The sequence below is a fragment of the Xenopus tropicalis genome, chromosome 2 (genome assembly GCF_000004195.4).
Source record: "Xenopus tropicalis strain Nigerian chromosome 2, UCB_Xtro_10.0, whole genome shotgun sequence".
Lineage (NCBI taxonomy): Eukaryota > Metazoa > Chordata > Amphibia > Anura > Pipidae > Xenopus > Xenopus tropicalis.
Genome location: NC_030678.2, coordinates 81,483,123 through 81,502,539, shown reverse-complemented (window position 1 = coordinate 81,502,539; position 19,417 = coordinate 81,483,123). Strand labels below are relative to the sequence as shown.

At 37.2% G+C, this 19,417-nt stretch overlaps 1 protein-coding gene across 1 annotated transcript in view; it reads left to right on the top strand.

The window, feature by feature from the left end:
* The window catches only part of col8a2 (collagen, type VIII, alpha 2), a 61,708-nt gene extending 46,663 nt beyond the window's left edge, over positions 1–15,045 (top strand). The window contains exons 3-4 of the mRNA XM_002936225.5: positions 4,730–4,904; positions 12,728–15,045. Coding sequence (XP_002936271.2) covers positions 4,742–4,904; positions 12,728–14,634 — 2,070 coding nt within the window. The 5' untranslated portion in view covers positions 4,730–4,741 and the 3' untranslated portion in view covers positions 14,635–15,045. The remainder of the gene's footprint in view (positions 1–4,729; positions 4,905–12,727) is intronic.
* The last annotated feature ends 4,372 nt before the right edge of the window (positions 15,046–19,417 follow it).

Sequence of the window (19,417 nt, the reverse complement as noted above, 5' to 3'; positions counted from 1 at the left end):
AATTTTAAAAAGATAACACACACCCACACACAAAACATGTACTTCAGAGATCAATCTGAAAGCTTCCCTTCTTTAGACATTAACTTTGCACTCAACTGTATAAACTATTCAGTTTTCAGAGACTGGACTCTTGCCATTGCAGACCAGGGATAACATTACAAGTACAATCTGAGACAATGCTGGGGGGCTCAAAGGTCTAGAGGACCCAGTGGGACTCTAATGACCCAATTTCAGTATATATTTGTAAAACAGTCCATCATGCAGCTGAACCAGTAACACCTCCACAGAACATAATTAAATAAAACAATAGTAATAGCACTCAATGCTTAACAATTCTATAGCACAAAATGAGAAATAAAAGCACTGAGGCCCTTTAAAAGAGACAATATACACCCCTTTTCAACATGAGCTCAATAAATAGGTCTTGTGGTGTTTTACTTTTTGTCTATTGTTTTAACAAAGAAATATTTATTGTTTCTGTTCTGTATTTCTGAGACTATACAATAAGCCAGTTTCACTTTAGCGCTTTCACTTTCTATTTAGCACTTCCTAAATGTCACTACACCCCCTCATATTCACTCTTGCTCCTCAGGGTCTCTAATTGTGTAGCCTGTGCATAGGCAGGGGCATTAGGTACCCCATTCTGACACATACACAAGATTTTGTATCCACAAAATAGCAACTGCCTGCTTGATATAATTTTCAACACTGAAGGGACCATAATTTAAATTTATACAGTAAGTAAAAAAGTTTATCAAGAAAAGTAAATTTTTTTCAATGAACATGACAGGTCAGTGACAAGTGACAGGTCCCTTTTAAATATCATTTGCATGCAGATAATATCCAGATACAGTATATTCAGACACAGCAGCACACCTGCACACCCGGATCTAGCTTCTTAGCTATCTCTCCTTGCATAAATCAACACTATCTCGAACTAAATCTAAAAAAATCCCCCCAAAAATGTAATTGTGTAGTGGTGTAGGCACAACAATCAGATTTTTGAAGAGTGAAGCAGATTCTCATGTGGCATTAGCCTAAGAGGCTTCCCAGTGGACTGGTTATTAGTTTTATCAAGAACAGAGAGCCAAGCACAGAACCTTGAGGCACCACCACATTAAGATGAACTGTAGAATAAGATTTCTTTGTATAGTACAGATAGTGAATCAAGGGAATAGAGAATTAGCATTACAATGTAAAGGTTAAGAGTATCAATGTGAATGTGCAGGTTGAAAACCAGGTTGAATAGGGTACAGTAGATTTCTGGTATGAAGAAAGCGAGTAATACAAGAGAAGGCAAGACATTTCATAGCTTAGAAGGGAAGTTGATATACAGGAGGGGTCAAGTATGACTGAATGTATGTGTAAGAGCTGGAGAAAGGAGAGCAGCATGGGGCAGATTTACTAAAACTCCAATTTCTCATTTTTATTTAAATTTCCAGATTAAATTTAATTTTCCCAAATGTCTGCTATTTACTAAAAAAGTCGTAAGGAAAAGTCATTCCAAGAAAAGTTGCAAAAAACTTGACTTGACTAGGACAATTTGAAAAAGTCATGATTTTCGGACAAAACCCAGTGAAATCTCTAAAGTTTTGAGACAAAGAAAGACCTTCAAGAAAAAGGGACCTTTGCCACTGACTTCTACATGAATTCAGCAAGTTTATTCTGGTGAATCGTCAAATTCAGATTTTTAGTTGTTTAGACGCATGGGGCTGATTCACAAAAGACCGTAAAAGCCAGTGTTATTTTTAGCTTGCTTTAAAAACAGTATCACTTGCTATATTTTTAGAATTAACGATTCATTCACAAAAAGGCTACTTGTCTGACTTAAGAAGCGATTTTATTGTTATTTTTCGAGATTTTGCGCATGCAATATGACTAGTAACGCATGAGAAATGACCTTGATGAACTGTTACTTAATTAAAGATAATTTTTAACGCATTAAACTATGTGTTAAGTGATAATAACCTTTTGCGAATCAGCCCCATAATATCTTGGAAAACGTGCATAGTTTTTTCTCTGCAACTTTTTCTAAAAAAATCTGAATCGAGTTTTAAATAAAAAAAATTGATGGTTAGTAAATGAGCTCATTAGTGTTTATGTAACAGATGGCACAGGATCAAGAGAGTGTTAGCAGATTTATATTACTGAGGACATCAGCACTTAGGGAATAGCCTTTTTTGGGGCACTGATCAGAACAGCTTTTATACAACTTGTATTATTATGTTTTTTTATTACTTATAAAGTAATACTTTAGTAAAGTTATACTTATATCTTGCAGAATCTACACAATTTTCTTCCATCTACAAATAGTTAATGCTTTAGTTATTCCATTACTAACACTACCCTTTATATGAATAATAGGTCATTGTTCCATTGCCCATAACGCTGCAGTTTCTGTTTTACTGTGGGGCCCAGAAACTTTTAGCTATGCCTCTTACTGAAGGTTCACAAATCAGCAATGCAAAATTATTTCACCACAGGTAAATTTTGTAACACTTTTTACCAAATCATGTTCCTTGCCTTTCAAAAGGTCAGCATAAAAACTTCAAGCATCTTTTTATTTATTTTATTTAATTTTATTTTTATTCTATTTGTATAGCACCAATATATTTCTCAACAGCACTATGCGGAGAATATAAAATCATTCACATAAATCACTCCAATGTTGCTTGCAATCTAGTTTCCTTACCTCAAGTACAAACAAGTCAGTTTAAAACAGGATTATCCAGAACCCTAGCAACAACAGGTAGATGATATAATCCCAAAAAAGACAGCACCATATCCAAATGGCACTCAAGATCAAACCTGTTTTTGTTCTTTAAAGGAACAGTAACACCAAAAAATGAATGTGTATAAAAATAATTAATATATTATGTACGGTTGGCCTGCACTGGTAAAAGTTGTGTGTTTGCTTCATAAACACTACTATAGTTATATAAATACCCTGCTGTGTAGCCATGGGGGCAGCCATTTAAATTGAAAAAAGGAGAAAAGGCACAGGTTACTAAGCAGATAACAGATAAGTAGCATAGATTCTCATTGTATTCTACTCAGTTTATCTGTTATCTTCTTATGTAACCTGTGCCTTTTCTCCTTTTTTCAATTTAAATGGCTGCCCCCATGGCTACACAGCAGGGTATTTATATAACTATAGTAGTGTTTATGAAGCAAACACACAACTTTTACCAGTGCAGGCCAACAGTACATAATATATTAATTATTTTTATACACATTCATTTTTTGATGTTACTGTTCCTTTAAAGTACCCTTGAAACTGGACCTCAAATTGCAGACCAGAATCAGCTATTTGGACATGATTTCTAACTTTCTTTAATACAAAACAGACTGTTATAAAGTGTTCCATATCTTTCAGGCATATATTGGCATATATAGTGGCTAATCCGAAAAGAATAAAATCAAATATTTGGAAGCATTTAAAACTATTCCTGCCTTTTCAATTTATCTAATATAAGTTGACACCAACTGCATCCAACAGCAGCAGCAGCAGCAAATATGTCCATAAAAAACATTTCCACTGCTAACTGCCAGATATGTTTGTAAGATTTTTTTATAAAGTTGTTGTACTGTAATTTTCACTATGCAGATAGACTGCAGATATGTCATAATCTTTCTTTATTAGTGATGGGCAAAATAATTCGCCAGGCATGAATTAGTGGCGGATTTTTTTGCGAAATGGGCGACAAAATTTGCTGTGGAAAAATTCGGCATGCATCAAAAAATTGTCACTTGCGTCAAAAAAAAATGCTGAGTGTGACACATTTTTTTGACGTGCAACATTTACGCTGTTTTGCACATTTTTCGTCATTTCGCAAAACTTTTCAAAGATTCACAAAACGGGACAGATTCGCTCACTATTCATTATCATTACATACATTATAATGATGTCTCAATTCAAGGACAGGTATGGGACCTGTTATCCAGAATGCTTTGATCCAATAAGGGATCTTTCTTTAATTTGGATCTTCATACCTTGGGGCAGATTTATCAAAATGTGAGTTTAGAGCTTAATATATAAAAACTCACCCATGGTCTTTTCATTACTTTGGGATTTTTAGAAGCGTAGTTATCAAATGGTGAGTTCTAACTTTCACCCATTGATAAATATGCTTCTAAAAATTCCATAGGAATGAATACAACATGGGTAGATCTCTGTTATCCTCTAATACCCGATAACCCTTTTTTCAAACACATTATCAGCATTCTGTACCTCTGTAGTGGTAGAGAGATGAACTGGGTACCTGGATATACTTCCCAGTAATTGGTTGAAAGTCCAGTTCTATTTCACCATTTCAAAGTATTACTCCCATAAGTACTGAATTATAGCTAGTTTTAGCAATAATGTGCTTAATTTCACTTTACATGACCATGGCTTTGACAATGAAGTCCTGTCCTTTTTTGAGGGAGGGGTGGGGAGGTTTAAAGTTTTAAAAGCTGAAACAGTATTTAGAGCAGTGTCGATATAGTTGTTGTATAATTTTGTGTACTTATGTTTGTATCCATCTTTATACTATACTCTCTATTATCAGCCCGTATTTATACAACATTGTACTATATAGTGTTGCAGATAAAGGTTATAAAATGTATAATAATATTAATTATATAATAAATATATAATAATAACAACTATTTAGGATTAAAATCAACCCATTTAATGACTGGGTCTGTACGTATTTATTATTTTAAATGTTTGTTTCTTTCATTCCAGACCGAAGTCAGAATGTCCCTGGGTGGTGGAACATTAGTCTTCTTAATGGCAGCAATGGGCTCTGTATCTGGAGGAGGTCCAGCAGGTGGTGGATATTACCAAATGAAATACGTAAATCCAATGGTCAAGGGACCTCTTGGCCCTCCATTCAGAGAAGGGAAAGGACAGTACTTAGGTAAGCAAAATTCCTCAATAGAGATTTAATGTTCTATGCTCACAGTTCATATTGGGTTAAAGAGCAAATATGGACATTGAGATCAGAAGAAAACCACTTGTTTCATGTAAGTGAACCTTTCTGTGGTCATATCAGTTTCATTAATTAATACACACAAAAATTTTGAATAAATTAAAACTATAAAGTTCTTCACTTTTAGCTTTTGTCTACCAAGAGTTTGCTATATAATTCAGCTTTTTTCTGGTATTGTGGTGCTTACATCTTCTTTATGAGTAAATAAAATTGCTTACAGGAAGACCCAGAAGCCCTTATTGAAAGGATATAAAAGTTGTGGCCTTTCATTAGTTATACTCATAGTATCATCACTCAACAATTTACTGCCTGTGGAATCTGGTATTTCTGTTTCATAAGGACTGGGAGGCTGTTGAGAAGGAATAACCAGAACAAGCCCCTATGTTGTAATGTGAAAGCACTTACAGATGGAGTTTATGTAGATAAAGGGGGCCCAGAACACACCAGTGCTCCCTGCTGGGTTTACTTTATTGTATCATAGCAAATGGAAACAACATTTTGGAGGTATGCACCTCTCTTCATTTGCAGAAATGTTGTTGCACTTACAGATGGAGCACATTTTGATATCTTTGATATCTCAAAGGGCACCAAACACTACATGTCCCAGTATTCATTTGATTTAAAAGGAAATTGCATGGGACTTATTGTGACCTTTTATGTAGGTCAGTATGTATGTATTTTTAGGGATCTCTCCCCTTAATCCTATAGAACGCCACACATTCCTGAAAAACCCAAACATAAGTTTGTTGTCTATCTTTTCTTTGTTCTCTTCTGCTCTCTGCAATTCGTTCTCTTTTTTTTTTTTGCTCCCTTTTTTCCCCATACCTTGAATTGTCCCCTGTGTTCTCTTCCTTCCTTTCCCATTTGTTTCTCTCCATTCATTCCCACTTTCTTGATTTAGCCACTAGTTATGGTGCCTTTAAATGGTCATAGAACTCCTCAGTGACGTATAATATCCTTATATTTTACATTGGGGGCACATTATTAACTATAAAAATTAAGTTTGGTTAGCAGGAAAAAGACTGAATACTATTAAATCTCACTTGTTTGTGGTCCCACTAATAAATAACACATAATACATTTCCTTCATTTTCCATTTACACAAGTTTTGTCTGGTCCCCTGAAAAATGTAAAATGGGGGTTCTACTGTAGTTGTTATAAATACCTGAATTTCTTTTGTCATCACAATAAAAATGTAGACCTAGCAGGGTACAATATGGCTGCCCATTTTGCTTTAATAGCTAAAAAGTTACAGTTTCATAGTCAGCTTTAACAAGATGTTATTGCATCTTGTTATACTTAAGTCTACAATAACATCTGTAGTTAATTCTTTTATGTAGCTTAAGAAAAAAAAAATGTAAATGCATTAGCAAAGGTGTGGTCTAGCAAGCTTGGAAAATGATGGCTCAGCTACTTCCATCCTGTGTTCTTGTTCCTCCAGATTAAGTAAATAATATGAGAATTTCAGTCTTTAAATGTCTTAGTTAAACCTCATTCACACCTGTGTATTGCATGCCATTGTGATCCAACAAGTTGGACTGTAATTTAGTCTATATCATCTTTATGCAGTCCATGTTTCCTTAGCCATCAATAACACTGCCACTGTGTAAAGTATGGAACAATTATTCAAACAATACAATAAGCAATAAGGGCTTATATTCAGCCCAGTATTGCAGGAACAAATGTGTAATACTAATTGTGTCTGTAAAGCTTATTTATCTATATGATTATCAGCAGGATTAGACACAAATTAGACCTAAATACCTTGTATGGTTTGGCATAATGAAAAGTTAGGGGCTAGTCCTCTTTGGATTGGCTCTGTGTGCCAGAATCTTTAGATTCAAGTTTGCTGCGTTGTCACAGGGAACCCTGGAGCTGCCACCAACTTCGAAGGTGGTAGTAGTTCCAGGGTCCATCTGCATCACTAGGCGCTCATCATGAAAATTAGGTGGGAAGGACTGAGTGGTGCTGATAAGGGCAAAAACACCTGTAATGAATACAGTTTCTTTTCACACAATGGCCAAATTTGTGCAGCCGTGTTTTTTTTACTAGTAAATGAGCCCTAAGGAATACAATGTTGCTGACAATACGTTTACATAGATGTCTATGTAGCTATAGAGTATGCAGATCCTGTGCCTGATGGGGGGGTTCAGGAGGTATATCAGTCACTGATAATCACTTTCAGAATATGTTTATAAAAGTTTTCTTATTCCCAAAATGTAGGGGGCCTAAAATAACTTTACTATTGGGCCCAGTAACTTTTAGTAACATTACTGAGCACTGCATCTGTTTTGAAATACAATTCAGGTTTGTTTTTTTTGCAACAAAAGTTGGAAAATGACAGAGTTTCTTTCGATGTCCCTGAACCCCACAGATTTTGTATTCCAACCTGTGATGCATTTATCACCTTATGATCACCTCTTGCAAGATACATAGGCACGTGAAAGACAAAATGAATATTTAAAAGATTACATTTCCTGAGAAAAAAAGAAAGCAAAGGAAATTCCAGTTTTTTCAGGCATCTGGTAAACGCTACTAATCTTCAAATAATGGAGGGGAGTGGAATCTGAAAAATGAGAAAAACAACATTGAGAATTGCTGGTCAAATTACAGAGTTTATATTATGTTACATTCCCAATGTGAGCTGTCTGCCCATATGCTTCCCAAGCTGGGAAGTGTGGCTTATGGCTGTGTCAAAGTCAAGCACTCTATGGGAATGCATCCTAAATCATATTATATTTAGCAATTACAGCCAAATCCTTCACATATGTGAATATGTGGAGCAATGCTTGTTTGGAAAAAATATGGGTTTCAAATTGAAAACTTGGGGAGAAAGCTGCATTTTAAATGTAATATTTCCTTAAAAGGAAAATGATGAAGTGGAGTATGAATATCAGGCTGAATTTACTTTTTATGCCTCCACAGGTCACTTTTGATGGGACTTTTCAAAGTTACTTACCTATGGCCCCATTACCCTCTCTCTTATCAAAGTGAGAGCGTACCTATAAAGTAGTGAAATCTACTTTTTACCCATTGATAAATATGCTTCTAAAAATTGTATAGGAATGAATAGAAAGTGGGTTCTTTTTTCTGTAGTGAGCTCTAATTTCACATTTTGATAAATCTGCCCTACATAATTAACTGAGTAACAACCTATCCAGACCAATATTATAATGACAATTACAGGAGGAGTAGACCCCCCCCCCCCAGTGGCAAATGGCAAATGGCAAAAAGAAGCCACAGAATGACACTGCCTGGAATTAGACAACTTGTTATCTACAAAAATCCCCAGATCCTTCTTTGATACCCCCAACACACTACCATTTAGAGTGTAACTTGCATTTATATTATTCCTACCAAAGTGCATAACTTTGCACTTGTCAACACTGAACCTCATTTTCCATTTTGCTGCCAAATTTTCCAATTTTATCAAATCGCTCTGCAAAGCGGCAGCATCCTGCATGGAACTTATAGTTTTGCACAATTTAGTATTGTCAGCAAAAAAAGAAACAGTAACTTGTATGCCCTCCTCCAGGTCATTAATAAAGGTTAAAAGCAAAGGACCAAGGACTGACCCCTGCGGTACTCCACACTGGCCCAATTAGAAAATGTTCCATTTACCGCCACTCTTTGTAATCTATCTATCAGCCAGTTTTCTATCTATTAACAAATATTATGTTCTAGGCCAATATTCCTCAATTTTATTATTAACTTTCTGTGAGGTACCATATCAAATGCTTTAGCAAAATCTAAGTAGATAACATCCACTGTAATTCCAGCATAAAGTTTTCTGCTCACCTCCTAATAAAAGCCAATTAAAGTAGTCTGGCAATCTGTTACGCAAAAAACCATGCTGACACAAACTTATAGTATTGTGATTTACAATGTATTCAAGCAGCCTATCCCTTATTACCCGAAAAGCTTTCCTACCACTGATGTCAGACTAACAGGCCTATAGTTTTCAGGCTGAGAACTGGATCCCTTTTTTAAATAACTGCACCACATTAGCAATTTGCCAGACCTCAATGAATCCTGAGAAATTATGTAGAGAGGCTTGGCAATCACAGAGCTAAGCTCCTTTAATACCCTGGGATGAATCCCATCCAGCCCTGGACCTTTGTTTAACTTTACATGTTCAAGTCTCTTTTGACCTATGCATCAGTAGTTATATTACTATATTGTCTACTTGTATAGACAGATAAAATTAAGAGTTCAAAATTTCTGCTTTTTCCCTGCTTTTTTACCCCTTCTTGCTTTTTTTTTTTACTATTTACATATTTAAAAAATAATTTACTCCTAGCTGCAATACCCCTCTCCATCTCTATTTTAGCTTGCCTAATAACTTTTTTGCATGCTTTATTTGCTTCCTTGTACCTGATGAAAGTTTCTGCTGTCCCAGCTAACTTGAATGCTTTAAAAGCGCGTTTTACCAACTCGACACTAACACTTTTATTCCGCCATAAAAGTTTTGCTTTGCGATGCCTTTCCTTGCTTACAAGGAGAATATACTGATCTGTATACTTGCTAAGCAACATTTTAAAGATATTCCATTTTCCTTCTCTGTTTAACCCTATGAAAAGCCTTTCCCAGTTGACACATTGCAGAGATGCCCTTATACTGGCAAAGTCTGCACGTCTAAAATTGAGCGTTTTAGTTATTCCCTTATAGAGCTGTCTCTGCAGCATTATCTCAAAGGAGACCATGTTGTGATCACTGTTCCCCAGATGCTCACCCACACAAATGTTAGAGATAAGTTCATTATTATTAGATATCACCAGTTCCAAAAGAATCATTCCTAGTAGGTTCTTGAACTGCCTGAAAAAATAGTTGTCATTTAGCATATTTACAAACCTACTAGCTTTTTCTGACTTGGCCACCAAAATAATCCAGTTGATGTCCAGATATTAAAGTCCCTCATAATAACAACTTGACCCAGTTGTGAAGCCTCCTCTATTTGCAACAGTAGTTGGGCCTCATCCTCCTCGCTTATAAGGGGTGGTTTATAGCATACACCAATGATAATTTTCTTTGTAACCTTTAGCACTGCTGAAATTTCTACCCAAAGGGATTCCACATTGTCCCTGGTAATTTCTTTAGCACATGGTTTTAAATATGATTTAACATAAAGACAAACCCCTCCACTCTTTTTAATCTCTCTGTCCCTCCTAAAATGGGTGTAACCATTTAAATTCACAGCCCAAGTCACATGTTTCATCCCACCAGGTCTCAGTGATACCAATTAAATCATAATTTTCAGGATGCAGTGGAGATTACAACTTCTCCCTCTGATATTTTACATTAGGTAACAGAGAGTTAGATCTAAGATTAATATTAGGCTGTTTCCTTTGTAACAGTGGAAAATCCTTAGCTGGTAAACTGTATGCCCCCCTCACTCCTCCCACATGACCCGTTCATGACCCCCCCATGACCCTACACTTGCTTCCCCATAAAACTCTAGATCATCCACCCCCCCCCACCCCCCTTGCCTAGTTTAAACACTCCTCCATCCTCTCAGCCATTATATCCCCTAGCACAGCGGACCCCCTTCCATTGAGGTGAAATCTGTCATGCCTATATTGATTGTACCCCAAAGAAAAGTCAGCCCAGTGCTCTAGGAACCCAAAATCTTCCTTCCTACACCAAGACTTTAGCCACACATTTAGCCCCCTAAGCTCCCACTGTCTCCCTAAACTTGCACGTGGTACTGAAAAAATTACATTGGAGCACCTTTCCTTAATCTTAGAAAATGGGGAAGCGAATTATCTGTCATGTGACCATTTTCTTTTTAATTTTATAAAAACCTGTATTTTTATCATGCTTTATGACTGTATGAAAGATATTCTTCATACCAGTGGATGAAACCCATGACTTTTATAATAGCATATTAAGTGATAACTATACCTAGAAAGTGATCCATCCACTGTGGCTGCTTTTGCCCCTCCCCAGAAGTCTTGGCTTTCCCCAAAAACAATTTAAAAAAACAACAACCCTATAACAATGTAAAACATGTCAATATACCATAAAAAAAAATTTGAAAATTATTGAAAATAATATTATTATTATTGAAAATTGCTGTCAACAAGCAATAAGACTATAAGGAAGCCATTCTCTTATATATAAGCAATTACTGTCCCAAAACCGTTGAAGTATATGATGGTCTGGGAAGGGTTATAGTTTAATTTCTCTTGCAAATTCAATGAAATCGAATATGGGCCTCAATTTCTAAAATATCCCCAAACAAGATATCAAGGAATCAGCATATAAAGTGATGACTAGATGATATATTACCCCCAAAAGAAAATATACATTGGATCCCGTTATTCTTCCTAGTTGTTTCAATGGATGTACAGATATTAGAAATTTCATGCATATATGGGGGACCTGCTGACGGGCAGTCCAGTATTGGATAGAGATTTGTCAGATAATTCATGATATTTTTAACAACCCATAACGATGGCCATGTATCTACCTCTCTTAGGCCTTCCTACAAAAGAACTAAATGAAGTAAATATTTGGTAAATAAACTAAATAAAGAACAAAATAAGCTCATAGCTCAGATCATAGCCATAGAAAGAATCAACCTGGCCAAACAGTGGCTAAATACTAATCTCAAAGCACTACAGCACTCTTCCACATTTCTCAAACATAATAGGTATGCACATCACCCATCCAGTATTGTTGCTAACTGCAACTGTGGTCTATTTACCACAAAACTTAGCAGGGTGGGTGCCGATCCCTCCAGCAGTGTGCACCGGGCGCTCATCATTTTTGGAGAGCCAGGGTGTGCGGAAAAGGTCTCTGTTGTGCCATTTACCACAAAATACATGTGTGCAGGACCGTGTACCCAACACATGTGTGCAGGACCTGCCCTGTTCCCTATTACTGCTAAAGTAAAATAAAAATTATAGAGACAATTGCAGTAGCATTGTGCATTTATGACCACTTGGGGTGCTCTTGACATTAGGGCCTGTGGATATATTTAAACTTACCTCTTAAGACTGACAGGTCCCAAAGACCTCTTATCTGAAAAAGCCCAGGTCCTGAGCAAATTGGATAGCATGTCATATACATATATACTTATATACTGAGCAGAGATGCTACAAAATCCTTTCCCACAAATAGTGCATATAATGTGAGCTTAGCTTAGTTGCAAAAAGAAGAAATCAGATCAAGGTCAAATTAACTATACATTTCTGCAACAGAATGAAGCAGTATATTAGTATATATAGTAAGCTGATCATGTGTAATTATGAAATCCTTTTCTCGGGTCTTGCCTTCATTCACCTTTATTTGTCATAAATGGAACAAAAGAGGGTGCTCCTTGTATTCTGCCGGGCTTTTAGTCATTAACAGAGGAAAGCAGAATTAGCCCCGCATGTGCCTTACCAAAGAAAGTGATGCCAAGGGCCTATTAATCTGTTTAAATGTGGGAATGCCACAGTTGAATTATTAGGAACTATTTATGTGGATATTAAAAGAAAGAGAAAATAGAAGATATCTCGACAGAGCATTAAAACATGTAAAACTGTAATTGCTGGATACTCCCTTTTAGATGCAATAAGATGCAATCCGTAAATGATCAACGCCTTAGGGAATTGAAACTGCCTTGCTCAGTAAGCGACACTTTCACTTCTTTCACTTATCTCAGTTACTTTTGCCGTCATGAAGGTCATAAATAATCTCACTTTTTTTCAATAGCACAAAATAAAAATGCATAGTTTAAAGTGTAATTTTGCATTGTGTCTCTGCAGATAGACCACCCATCTCACCCTCCCTCAAGGGAGAACCAGGACCAGAAGGGAAAGCTGGTCCAAGAGGGCCACCAGGACAACCAGGGCCTCCAGGAAAACCAGGGGTGGGGAAGCCTGGATTACAAGGACAGCCAGGTCATGTTGGTGCACCTGGCCTTGCTGGCATTGGTAAACCAGGACTGACAGGAATGCCTGGCAAAATAGGCCCCAAAGGACTACCTGGCACCAAAGGAGAGCCTGGAATACACGGAGAACAAGGGCCTCGAGGAATGCCTGGACCTCCAGGTATTCCTGGGCCATCTGGTATTGCTTCTAATGGAAAACCAGGTGTTCAAGGAGCACCAGGGCAACCAGGTATAAGGGGTGAGCCTGGACTCAAGGGTGAGGCAGGACCACGGGGTGAAAAAGGCCTCAAAGGTGAAGCAGGCATTGGAAAAGCAGGGATACCAGGACCACGAGGAGCCGTGGGGGGACCTGGACCAATGGGACAACCTGGGCCACCTGGAATTGGAAAATCAGGACTTGATGGTTTACCTGGAGCCCCTGGAGAAAAAGGAGTTGTTGGCCCCCCTGGGGGTCCAGGTATAGCTGGCCTTCCTGGGCCACAGGGCCCCCCAGGAAAACCAGGGGTGGATGGTCTTGGCAAACCTGGTTTAGATGGATTACCAGGTTTGCCAGGGCATATAGGTCCAAAGGGTGAGCCAGGGATTAGGGGTTTACCTGGGCTGCCAGGACCAGCAGGTTATGGTAAACCAGGCCTTCCTGGTTTAAAGGGTGATCGTGGCCCCTCTGGAATTCCAGGTGGAATAGGTGAAAAAGGAGAGCCAGGTTTATTTGGGGAACCTGGTGCTCAGGGGCCACAAGGTATAGTGGGTCCTCCAGGACTTCCTGGGTCAATGGGATTACCTGGTAAAAATGGTCTTCCTGGTTTAAAAGGTGATATAGGGCCAAAGGGCCCCTCAGGAGCAGCAGGAGTTCCAGGAAATCAGGGTCCTAATGGGTTACCAGGTAAGCCTGGCATCCCAGGAGAAAGGGGGCTTCCAGGCTCACTGGGCCTGCAAGGTCCAACAGGGCCTAAAGGGGAAGCTGGGTCAATAGGGCTCCCAGGTGTCCCGGGAAATGGAGGTGGTTTAGGTCTAAAGGGTGAATCAGGAATGCCAGGGCAACCAGGTCCCCGAGGTCCAGCAGGAATTCCTGGATTACAAGGGTCAGCTGGCCCTATTGGACCCCAGGGACTTCCAGGGTTCAAGGGAGAGCCTGGTGTTCCTGGAGCTCCTGGCAATGGAATCAATGGTCAGCCAGGTCCCTCTGGGCCCACTGGACCACCTGGAGTTCCAGGTCCCCCTGGTTTAATTGGACAGCCAGGGCAACCAGGGCCACCTGGCCCACCAGGACCACCTGGGGTTTATGGTGATGGTGAAATCGCAGGCCTCCACTTGCCAGATGGTGTTAAAGGTACTTCTCTGGGGCAAGAAAAGCCCCAGTTTGGCTCTCCTGATGGGTCTGTTAAAACAGCTCCAGCATTTACTGCTATCTTAACTACACCATTCCCACCTTCTGGCTTACCCATTAAATTTGACAGGACTTTATACAATGGACACAATAACTACAACACAGCCACAGGGATATTCACTTGTTCATTGCCAGGAATCTATTACTTTGCTTACCATGTTCATGTCAAAGGTACCAACATCTGGGTTGCTTTGTACAAGAACAATGTACCTGCTACATACACCTATGATGAGTATAAAAAAGGATATATGGACCAAGCTTCTGGAAGTGCAGTTCTGGAACTTAAAGAAAATGACAAAGTTTGGATCCAGATGCCATCAGACCAAGCCAATGGATTATATTCAACAGAATATATTCACTCTTCTTTCTCCGGATTCCTCCTCTGTCCTACATAATGAGCAAGAGCTTAGTCTCTAGCTTTAACCATAAACAATCTTAAAATATCTTACAGGATAAAAATCAGTGTATACTTATATATCCACTGGGGGGGGAAAAAGCACAAAGAAGACGAAAATGTTTGCTTTTTTCCTGCAGAGAAATTAGGTTTGGAAGAATCTTTTTCTCGGCACAGTTTGCAAAATAAGTCATGAGACCATTTAATGACACTTAACAAAGCTGCAAGCTGCATGGCTGCCGTGCAACGCAATGTTCTTGAGTTTGGAACCTTAAGTGAATCTTTGAGTTCCAGTTTGGTTTTGAATTTTTTTTTATGTTTTTTTCGTAATTTATCTATTTCTGCTATGTTGTTTTGCTTTAGTTTTTTAAAAGATTGCTCCTACACCCAAGTAAATGTGGACATAAGATTACTTATGGTATCCAACCTGCCAGTGATGTCTCTGTTTATAGAGTTGCCATTCACATGTTTTTAGTTTCCTACTGAAAGGTGGAATCGAAAGAAATCTAAAAGGTGTAGATATAAAATAATACCAAGTACCAGTTGATGGGAACCTTTAGGCCTAATCTAATTCTTGCATAGTTGGAAAAAGCCTTTCAAATAGTAAAGATTAGCCTACTTTTTGGCTTTTTGTATTTCTATTACTGCAAATAAAATGTTAAATATAGATAAAAAAAATGATCTATATTTAATGTACTTAGCAATTATAATTATATGGGAGAGAAATACATAATACACCTTGGTTACTCTTCTTAATCAAAACTCTGTGGCACAGGGAACCAAAATAAATGTTTACTTTGCAAAATGTATTTATATTACACAGTTTGCTTTTGCAAATTGAATGTGTAGAAAAAGCTACATTGGTCTTCTGTATTTTTTATCATTTTCATTAAAGCAACATAGAGACATGAGACATGTAGCAGATATTGTTGATAAGCTTATAATCATAAACTAAATCAAAATGGTAAGCATGGGCTAGGTGTACCACATCTGATTGCTCTACTGAGTCCCAGGCTGCTTTTAGCCATTTGCAGTAAGAAGGGGTCTTCATCATTCTTATTATTGTCCAGAGTATTGATCCAGGCATCATATGCCCCAGGCAAATTTATATTAATATCATCATATTATTGACTCATTTAATGTACATTAGTTATGATATTGAAAGAAAGTACTACAGATGCAGAATAGTGTATCAGTGAACCTAGATCAATCCAGACTTTACGGGCAGCCCTCTGCGGAAGCATAATTAGATTAGTGCAGTTTGACTGCCAACAGGTATTCTAATCATTTGTCATGCAAGAGATCGGCTTTAGTCTATTTAGTAATGTGAACATGAGTGTGTATCCATTCTCTTCAACTGAAAGACTCAAGCAGGGTTCTAGAACTGCCTGATGGCAACTCTAAAAGTTTTTAAAATTTGACATTCTGAAGCATGGAAATGTTCACTGATACATGGTCCTGATTAAAAAATTGTTTTTAAAAAAACATGAGTTTAGTTCTTTGAAAAACACATATAAAATATTATGCACAGACAAGATTTATCAATTCATAAAACATACTTAGGGGTATATTTATCATGCTGTGGAGTGAAGCATTACTGGTGATGTTGTCCAGGGCAACCAATCAGCAATTAGATTTCAACAGTTAGAAAACCAAAGCAAATCATCTGAATGGCTGCTATGAGCAACATCACCGGTAATGTTTTACTCCACTTTTTACACAGCATATATTCCCCTTAATGTGTCAAGAAGTCAGGAAAAAAAATGCTGGTCGCATTTGTTCATCTTACCAAAGGAGCACTACCTGATACTGAACATTTATTATAAATATCAGAAAAGGGACACAGCTCAAAGATTTTTCAAGTCCACATAACAGTAACAACAAAACAAATAGCCCTACAACCAAAAAATATTTATTATTAACAATACTGGCACACAAATGTATGGAAAAATACTGTATTTAGTAGCCAATCAGTGGGCTGGATTACTTAATATTCCCATAAATAAACTCAAGATTACTTGCCCATATAATGGACTGAGCTTGGACTGTTGTTTCTAGTACTTTACCAAGGCTATTGCTTTAACCCATCCCTTCTGCCTTTAATTAATTAGAATTGCTTTATAATATAGCTAAAATGTCTAACCCATACAAAGAATATTGATAATGGATGAGAAACAGTTGGGTCTTTGTTATGAGGATAGGAAATGTGATTCTTAAATGCTAGCAAAACTCCACAGTTCCCCTACACCCCTTGTTTATACATCTATGGGATCTGTTATCCAGAAAACTCAGAAACACTACAATACCATTTCTCAATTTCCTAAAATTCTTCATTTTTGATGATCTGCCTTTTTCTGTAATAATAGGACAGCTTGATGTAATCTGAACAAAAGTAAAACAATTCAGTTCTTCAGTTTTTTAGGGTTCCTGAAAAAGGTTTTGACCTTGGAGATAAGTTTTACCACATTTGGTCTTATAGGTGAGAATATAGAAGATATTCTATATTATATATGTATTAATAAACATCAGTTTAATTTCAGTACCGCCATGTGGTAGTTCATATATTTATCACGAAGTACATTTGAATCAAGAGACTGTTTGCTGAAATTAGATACTGGGTGGAATAAAGTTTTTATTTACTGTCAAAAACTTACTCTTAAAATACTGTTCCGTATTGTCATGTATTTTGTGATTTTGCAGCAGTGCTATGCCCTTCCTAACAATGATACAGTATGTATTCATGTAATGCAATATTATCCTATGATTACATATAGAAGAACCATTATCATGCAGCTTTATTGCCCTTTTACCAAAACACCAATCATTATTCCTAAGCATCTTAAAAAAATCTTATGGCTGATATAGTTTGGAGACACCTTTGACACTACAAGGATTACTTTCATATAAATTAAATAAAGGAGGAGGAAGGAGAAGAGATTAGTGCACAGATGATAAACTGGTACAGGTCAAGTCAAATGCCAACTGCTGCAGAACCAGAATCCTATTACCAGCCCATCTTCTGCAACAGTTACAATATGATGCCAAATAATTACAAGGACAGTGTTTTTGTATTTTCACCTATAAACACCTTTTCTGGTTAGTCTTCTTCTTGCATTTTATTTCACAATGCCATTTAAAGAGACCCGTCCTAAAAAAAGTGTAGTGTGGATAGAGGCATCCCACAATTCAGTGATAAAAGTTAATACTTCATTAAGAGACAATATTTGTCTGCAAATGCCTGGTTTTTGTTCTAGCAGGGGCTAATTATGCATTCTATCTTAATGGGAACAAACAAATTAACTGTTTGGTTATTGATGAGGTCATAATTGCTTCTTACATAGCACTGGCTTTTCACAACAACCAAAAACTGATTTCATCTTGTGTTTATGTCACATTCTATAACATAATTAGTGAAGAGAAATGAAAACATATACCAGTAATAACTCTAATAAACAGTGAGAACGCAGGGAGAATGCATACATTCAGACAATTTAGAGAATTTGTTGACATATATGTAGCATTTGCAACCAATTTTGCAATCCACTATAATCTGTCATAGTTGCATTAATAGTGCCTGTGTTTTCAGTATCTAATGCAATGTTTTTATAGCCTATATTTGAAAAAAATAAAAAATTGTGACACCACAGTGACAAATAATGGCCAAAGGGGAGAACTAGTTTTGTGAACACAGTAGTGCTGACACAGCTTGTCAGTTTCCATGTTCTCCCATGCAGAGTAATTATGAAACAGTCATTAATCAAACAGACATATATATTACTTGAATCTGTTCCTGACATGATGCAATGCTTTCACAGAATACTTACTGTAAGACATTTTGGGACCTTTTTACGGTTAGCTGTATTGAATAATGACATCATGGTGCTCAGTCTACAGCATTACAAATGGTGTTCTGGTGAAAACTGGTCCTATTCTGCATATTATGTAGGGCCCCTGTTTGTGGGTGGCTGATTTATATTAGGCTGTTGTGTGCCTGTCCAGCCAAAGCTGACTGCCTATGTTTTTGCTGACTGGATAACATAGAGACAGTTTCCAAATAAAATATCTGAACTCTGTCCTGTCTGCGGTTTCATTAGTAAGAATGAAGTGCGTGTAAGAGAGGAAGGCAACATTTGGGGTGTGTTGTGAGGATGAAAGAAAAACGAGGGAATATGAACAAATATATATCTTTTAAGAGATATTCCAGAAAATAAAAGCTTTACAATTCAAATGCAACAGCAGAGAAAAAACAGCTGGCAAAAATTATCATTCTTATTTCTGCAAATCAGAGTTGGTCTAACAGTGTATCTCTGTCTATGTTGAAAAGCTATTTTGACATGCTAAAATAGGCCTAATTTTTCAGTTTTCACAATTTTTCAATTGTCAGGCTAATATAACTTTAAAGTTGAAAATGTAAACTTTTTTGTATATATGTGAGTTTTTGGCACCTTGTTATTTCTGCTGCCAACAGTGCGGCTCATGTCACAAGCCTCTTCTGTGCAGGTCACAGTTGCCATGCAGCCATAGGTGCCATTCTAGGAATGCAAATAGTTAAACATATGGGAGCTACAATTATATTCCATGGGGAAACATGGTAATGTAAATGTGTTTTAGTTTTGTTAGCCAAAATGAACTACACTATATTTTTAGTGTACTGCTATGTTCTTCTTCATGTGTAACTAATTAATGCTTATACAGAAATATACTGCTTAGTTTAACACTAGTATAACCATGGTGAGAGTCACAAGGTAAGGTTGCTTCTGTGTACCTTCCTACAAGAGTACATA